The 7,916-nt window shown below is 37.4% G+C and overlaps 1 protein-coding gene across 1 annotated transcript; it reads left to right on the forward strand.

Annotated features, from left to right (window-relative positions):
* The first annotated feature begins 932 nt into the window (after positions 1–932).
* Mstn (myostatin) lies at positions 933–7,372 on the forward strand. Its single transcript, NM_010834.3, has 3 exons — positions 933–1,434; positions 3,176–3,549; positions 5,544–7,372. Exons 1-3 carry the CDS (start codon positions 1,059–1,061, stop codon positions 5,922–5,924), a joined length of 1,131 nt encoding a protein of 376 aa, NP_034964.1. The 5' UTR covers positions 933–1,058; the 3' UTR covers positions 5,925–7,372.
* The last annotated feature ends 544 nt before the right edge of the window (positions 7,373–7,916 follow it).

Consider the following 7,916-nt stretch of genomic DNA (forward strand, 5'->3'; position numbering starts at 1 on the left):
AAAGGACACCCCTCTACATGCGACTTGCTCTTTGTGTGCTCACGGGACCTGACATCATTCACAGAGAACACAGATTGCACTTTACTGTCAGCCCTGGAAGTCTGAGTCAAACTGAAATAATGCTCCAGCGCTACTTACAAAAATCCATTATCTACTCGGCCTAAGTACAGAGCCTGGCCTCCTCGCTGACAGGATTCTGTTGGCAATCAAAAAAAAAAAAAAAAAAAAAAGCAACACTCAGTCTTTAGTCTGTATCTCTGTAATAGAAAATAGCAATACTTATAAGCTGAAATCAAGCACAGGTTTTATGTTAGTCAAAGCCATTAAGCTATCAAAAGTAAACCCATGTACACAGAAACGTCCCAGGACTGGTTTGTAATATGTCCTGACAAATAAGCCATGAAAACAAGCTCCTCAAATTACTGATGCAACTTTTTAGCAGGGTCACAAACTCAGCTTTCTTTAAATTAAGTCAGCTCTTCCTAGTTTTTACTTCTCTAATTACCCAGCACTTAACGCATATTTTTTCCCTCAAATATTTGTTTTAGTAACAAAACAGCACTCCAAGTCTTAAAGGATTAACATTTTCTATTTTAAACACAAAATCTAAATTAAAAATTACTAACTTAAATGATAGCAAGAGTTTTACAGAGATTAATAAGCTTTAAGTACAGTTTATATTAGTACACAGACTTCAATTTATCAAATGTCACATATATCTTTCATGATTTGGGGATTTATTTCATTTATGAAGTAGTCAAATGAATCAGCTTGCCCTCGACTGTAACAAAATACTGCTTGGTGACTTGTGACAGACAGGGTTTTAACCTCTGACAGCGAGATTCATTGTGGAGCAGGAGCCAATCATAGATCCTGACGACACTTGTCTCCTCTAAGTTGGAATATAAAAAGCCACTTGGAATACAGTATACAGGACTCCCTGGCGTGGCAGGTTGTCTCTCGGACGGTACATGCACTAATATTTCACTTGGCATTACTCAAAAGCAAAAAGAAGAAATAAGAACAAGGGAAAAAAAAAGATTGTGCTGATTTTTAAAATGATGCAAAAACTGCAAATGTATGTTTATATTTACCTGTTCATGCTGATTGCTGCTGGCCCAGTGGATCTAAATGAGGGCAGTGAGAGAGAAGAAAATGTGGAAAAAGAGGGGCTGTGTAATGCATGTGCGTGGAGACAAAACACGAGGTACTCCAGAATAGAAGCCATAAAAATTCAAATCCTCAGTAAGCTGCGCCTGGAAACAGCTCCTAACATCAGCAAAGATGCTATAAGACAACTTCTGCCAAGAGCGCCTCCACTCCGGGAACTGATCGATCAGTACGACGTCCAGAGGGATGACAGCAGTGATGGCTCTTTGGAAGATGACGATTATCACGCTACCACGGAAACAATCATTACCATGCCTACAGAGTGTAAGTATATCTGTTAAAGTATATCAACAGTTCTGCTGACTGCTGTCCTAGTGTTTATGAGAAACAGATCTATTTTCAGGCTTTTAACAAGCTGTTGGCTTATATGTAAGTAGCAGAGAAAGGAGATTTTTTTTTCCCCAAGATTTCCTGAGAAACATACCGACAATGAAATCTGTCTTGCTTGTTTCCTGGCAGTGCCAAATAGCTCAAAGTTAATATGCTGGCTCAGCTTTAATAGTATTTAATTTTATGCGGAAAATGTAGAATGCTTGTGTGTTCAGAGTCTCACACTATAATGTAAGGACTGTGAGATTCTATAGGCAGTGTTAAAGCATGAGAAATTTACAATTACATTTGTCTAAAATGTGCACTAGTTTCCCCCTGACTCACACTAAAGAGAGATCTCTGCTGGATGTTTATTTGAACACTGTTCCACAGTTAGAGTGCTTTCTGTTATTTAAAACTGTCAGTCTCAGAGCTTCTATGCTCTTGACAAGCTAGAATATTAATTGTGAAAGCTACTGCACTGGAAAGTTAAAGAAGTTAAATATTAAATGCATTATCATGAGCCACGATGAAGCAGGCATAGCAAAATAATACTCAGGACCGAGTATCAGAAAACACTCAGGAAATGAGCATTAACTGGGAGGTCATGGTGTGAAATGCTCCTGTGCCCCTTCATAGCACCGCACTGAGAGCGTCCTGGCTGTGAGCGTCCAGGCAGGAACAGTGATCGGTAACCCTCTAAAAGATTTAATTCTTTATGAGAGGGAGGGTGAGGACCGTTACCTATAACTGCCACATTGCTTCTGGGAGATAATACATTTCAGGCAGTTCCTGTTTGAGTTCTCCGAAAAGCAAGTCAGGTAGCCTTAGAGAGCAGGCAGAACACGAAAGATTTCTGTGCCATGTGTCTGAGATCTTGCTTTAATACCATGCTTTAAACACTTAAAACCAGACATGACACAGTTTCAAACCAGCCCTTTCCTAAGCGGTCAGGTTACGATACAGCAGATAATTTTCATTTATGACTCTTGGATCAAACAGTTCAGGAAAAAGTCTCCCTTATTTACATGGGGTTTGGAAAAGCAATTGTTAGTGCTGAACTTGCAGTGAGAGGCTGGCCCCAAGGCCACTGCTTTCTGATTTTTTAGATAGCTTGAGCATGACCTCTGAGGTTTTTGCTAATTAAGTTTTTGTTGTTCCTTGGAATAGCTCTTCCAGAGCCCAAGTGTCACAGATGTATTATATTGTTTGCCATTTCTGAGGTTGGTTAAATCGCTCCCTGTGTCTTGTCTCCAGGTAATTGAGGCCTGGGGGAAGGGTTCCTTCCTCCAGACTGACTGGTACAGCTGCTCAGTGAGTGTAACTGCTCAGATTCCCAAAGAATTCTAAGTGGACGTTCCGGCACGCTGTCTCTTAGTCTCTAATCATCATCACTTGAAAATTTCATGTGCTGTTCATTCTTTTACAAAATATCCCTTAGCCCAGAGTTCTCTGGAAGGGGAGTAGAATCTACATAAACAGGTGAAAATACAGATGTCAAAAAAAAAAATTCTGAAAAGCTAGAGCAACTATTTTCTCTGATGTTTCTTCTGAACTATGAATGAAGTTCCACATAATATTTTATTTTAAAAGACCACATACGTACACACTACCCCAACAGCTGATGTTAAGGAGTGAGTTTATTTGTGTTTTGATGGGGCCTGATGTCAGTCATTTTCTTCTTATTCCTTTGTAGCTGACTTTCTAATGCAAGCGGATGGCAAGCCCAAATGTTGCTTTTTTAAATTTAGCTCTAAAATACAGTACAACAAAGTAGTAAAAGCCCAACTGTGGATATATCTCAGACCCGTCAAGACTCCTACAACAGTGTTTGTGCAAATCCTGAGACTCATCAAACCCATGAAAGACGGTACAAGGTATACTGGAATCCGATCTCTGAAACTTGACATGAGCCCAGGCACTGGTATTTGGCAGAGTATTGATGTGAAGACAGTGTTGCAAAATTGGCTCAAACAGCCTGAATCCAACTTAGGCATTGAAATCAAAGCTTTGGATGAGAATGGCCATGATCTTGCTGTAACCTTCCCAGGACCAGGAGAAGATGGGCTGGTAAGTGATAACTGAAAATAACATTCTAGCAACCGTGTTACATTTTTATTCCTGACATGAATGATAATAGTGAAAAAGAAATACTATTTCCTATGCTCATAAGCCAGACAAAGTATCTTACTCCAAAGGTAGGTGTGTACCCAAAACAGTACACACCTACCTTTGGTGTGTCAATCTCATGTCCCATGAGGGACATGAACCCCTTGGTGTTCTTACTTAGCATGAAGACCAAAAACCAATTACATCATGTTCCTAATTCCACAAGGAGGTCCTTACTAGGAATTAGATGTAATGTCCTTTTCATTGTAAGTCACATAATTATGTATAAACTATGAAGTCTCTATGTAACTGTAGATTCTGGTTTCTACCCAACAAATTAAAACCTTTCCTTCCCGTTTTATGTTTCTTTCCTATGTTTTATATTGAAAAATGTTGGTTCCACATAAAGTAAAAAAATATTAAAATTCTAATTAAAATACCCTTATATGTATAGATATACTTGATTAAATATATTATACTCAACACTTCTAGTAAATATGTTCAGTACTTATAGAATGTTGAAGCCATGATATGTATATAGATTACTTTGTGAAATATTGTCAATAAAACTGTAATTTCTAACCAAGCTAACCTTTGCCTCCTAGCTTATCTTTGGACTCCTTTAGCATACTTGCATAGGAATTAACTTAGGCATTACCAATTAACTAAATAGTGAGTCAGTGATAGGACAAGACCTCATATATTATAAAAATAATAAAAAAATATTTAGCCCTCCAAAACCTGAGTTACTGTTCTCTGTTACTTTTATTTATTTATTTATCGGCTTTCAAAAACTTAACGTGAACATATGGTTATTTCCATCCACTGTCATAGTTTACACCAAAATATTGTACTTAGAAATAATAAGCCTGGTTACCTTTTAACCTTTTGATTGAACTTGGGAATATACAGTCTGGGAATCAGATCTGTTGTGAGTGAAACCTGTCATTTGAAGTACTACGATTTCCTAAATGATCTATTTTCTTTATATATGCTACTTAAACACTACACTCTACAAATTATGTTCTCTTTGACAATATAGTCTCATGGTAAAAGATAAAATTGCTATCAACTATTTAAGAACATTCTTTCTCATAGACAGTATTTTAATTACCAAGGTTGCTAACAGGTTTTAATTATTTACAAGGTGGTTAGTGTGATATTCCTTAGAGTTTTCTCTCTAAAAGGAAATGGTCCTAAATGCACTGGGAGATGGAAGCGGTCATGCTGCATGCAAATTCTTCTCTTCCTTCTGTTCCTTCTGCTGTGGTCCTGAGGATTGACCCAGAACCTTGCACATGACGGGCAAACCCTGTTCCACCAAGCTCCATTCACTCCCAGTTCATCACTTCTTATAAACCTCTTCTTTGCTCCTTTAAGGATTCTCTTTCCACGCACTATACATACAGCCACTGTCATCATGCTAATTTCTCTCTTCCCACTGTAATCCATATAGTGCTCAGAAAGAGCTACTTTGCTCTGACTTTAATATGCACATTTCTTTCAGAAAAGACCTAGGGGAGACCAGATGCGTACCTATCCATCCAAGAGCCATTAGTCACCTGCAATCAACAATGATGAAAAGCGATGCTCAGTCCTCTCACCGACCCGCCCACCTTCCCTCTGTTTCATCTTATACATATTTCCCAGGCATCTGTTCTGCTATTACGTGCTATTATGTCTGATAATAGTATGAAAAGAAACAAAACTTTAAAGGACACAAAAGGAAGGACCACAGGGAATGCCTGATGCTGTTAGAGTCTTTAGGGCCATGAAAGGAAAAATGAAGTCTAGTGTATATAAAAATTCCTTAATTCTGCAGTTCTTTTAAAAAAAAAGCGTAAAAATTATGTGGTTGGTTTGTTTGTTTGTTTGTTTGTTTTTCTAATAATGATTTTTAAGGTAGGAAGGATTTCAGGCTCTATTTACATAATTGTTCTTTCCTTTTCACACAGAATCCCTTTTTAGAAGTCAAGGTGACAGACACACCCAAGAGGTCCCGGAGAGACTTTGGGCTTGACTGCGATGAGCACTCCACGGAATCCCGGTGCTGCCGCTACCCCCTCACGGTCGATTTTGAAGCCTTTGGATGGGACTGGATTATCGCACCCAAAAGATATAAGGCCAATTACTGCTCAGGAGAGTGTGAATTTGTGTTTTTACAAAAATATCCGCATACTCATCTTGTGCACCAAGCAAACCCCAGAGGCTCAGCAGGCCCTTGCTGCACTCCGACAAAAATGTCTCCCATTAATATGCTATATTTTAATGGCAAAGAACAAATAATATATGGGAAAATTCCAGCCATGGTAGTAGACCGCTGTGGGTGCTCATGAGCTTTGCATTAGGTTAGAAATTTCCCAAGTCATGGAAGGTCTTCCCCTCAATTTCGAAACTGTGAATTCAAGCACCACAGGCTGTAGGCCTTGAGTATGCTCTAGTAACGTAAGCACAAGCTACAGTGTATGAACTAAAAGAGAGAATAGATGCAATGGTTGGCATTCAACCACCAAAATAAACCATACTATAGGATGTTGTATGATTTCCAGAGTTTTTGAAATAGATGGAGATCAAATTACATTTATGTCCATATATGTATATTACAACTACAATCTAGGCAAGGAAGTGAGAGCACATCTTGTGGTCTGCTGAGTTAGGAGGGTATGATTAAAAGGTAAAGTCTTATTTCCTAACAGTTTCACTTAATATTTACGGAAGAATCTATATGTAGCCTTTGTAAAGTGTAGGATTGTTATCATTTAAAAACATCATGTACACTTATATTTGTATTGTATACTTGGTAAGATAAAATTCCACAAAGTAGGAATGGGGCCTTACATACACATTGCCATTCCTATTATAATTGGACAATCCACCACGGTGCTAATGCAGTGCTGAATGGCTCCTACTGGACCTCTCGATAGAACACTCTACAAAGTACGAGTCTCTCTCTCCCTTCCAGGTGCATCTCCACACACACAGCACTAAGTGTTCAATGCATTTTCTTTAAGGAAAGAAGAATCTTTTTTTCTAGAGGTCAACTTTCAGTCAACTCTAGCACAGCGGGAGTGACTGCTGCATCTTAAAAGGCAGCCAAACAGTATTCATTTTTTAATCTAAATTTCAAAATCACTGTCTGCCTTTATCACATGGCAATTTTGTGGTAAAATAATGGAAATGACTGGTTCTATCAATATTGTATAAAAGACTCTGAAACAATTACATTTATATAATATGTATACAATATTGTTTTGTAAATAAGTGTCTCCTTTTATATTTACTTTGGTATATTTTTACACTAATGAAATTTCAAATCATTAAAGTACAAAGACATGTCATGTATCACAAAAAAGGTGACTGCTTCTATTTCAGAGTGAATTAGCAGATTCAATAGTGGTCTTAAAACTCTGTATGTTAAGATTAGAAGGTTATATTACAATCAATTTATGTATTTTTTACATTATCAACATTCACTTATGGTTTCATGGTGGCTGTATCTATGAATGTGGCTCCCAGTCAAATTTCAATGCCCCACCATTTTAAAAATTACAAGCATTACTAAACATACCAACATGTATCTAAAGAAATACAAATATGGTATCTCAATAACAGCTACTTTTTTATTTTATAATTTGACAATGAATACATTTCTTTTATTTACTTCAGTTTTATAAATTGGAACTTTGTTTATCAAATGTATTGTACTCATAGCTAAATGAAATTATTTCTTACATAAAAATGTGTAGAAACTATAAATTAAAGTGTTTTCACATTTTTGAAAGGCATCAGTTTTATGTCATAATGATTAATTGTGGGTTTTTAAATTTTTATTTTATTATAAGTTTGTACAAAAGTTTGTACCAAAAAGGTTAGTACAGAAGTTTGATTTAGGAACTCTAGTTCTGAGTGAAATTCCCAATGAATTTGCTTTATATATACAAAAGCAAAGACTAGTGTCTCCTGCTCCATTTTTCTCTAACTTGAGCTAAAATCTATTTAATTTCATAGGGTCGATTTTAAATGCATTTCAATTGGCAGTGGTATATACTCCTAGGGCTACATACTCCACCGAAGTGACAGGGACACAGGAAACCACAGTTCTTCTCTAACACTTAATGAGACTGGCACACTTTCCTGAGCACTGGGGCCACCAGTTTTCAAACAGAATAGCAGAGTGACTTAAATTACCAAGAAGTCCTTGTGTACCATTGAGCAGGAGTATATCTAAGCCCTTCTGTACCACTGTGTAGGAGTATGTCTGAGCAATTTCTTCCTTCTACCTTCATCAGGTCAGGGATGTGGCCCTACAGTGACTTAAGGTTAAAGGG

The sequence above is a fragment of the Mus musculus genome, chromosome 1 (genome assembly GCF_000001635.26).
Source record: "Mus musculus strain C57BL/6J chromosome 1, GRCm38.p6 C57BL/6J".
NCBI lineage: Eukaryota > Metazoa > Chordata > Mammalia > Rodentia > Muridae > Mus > Mus musculus.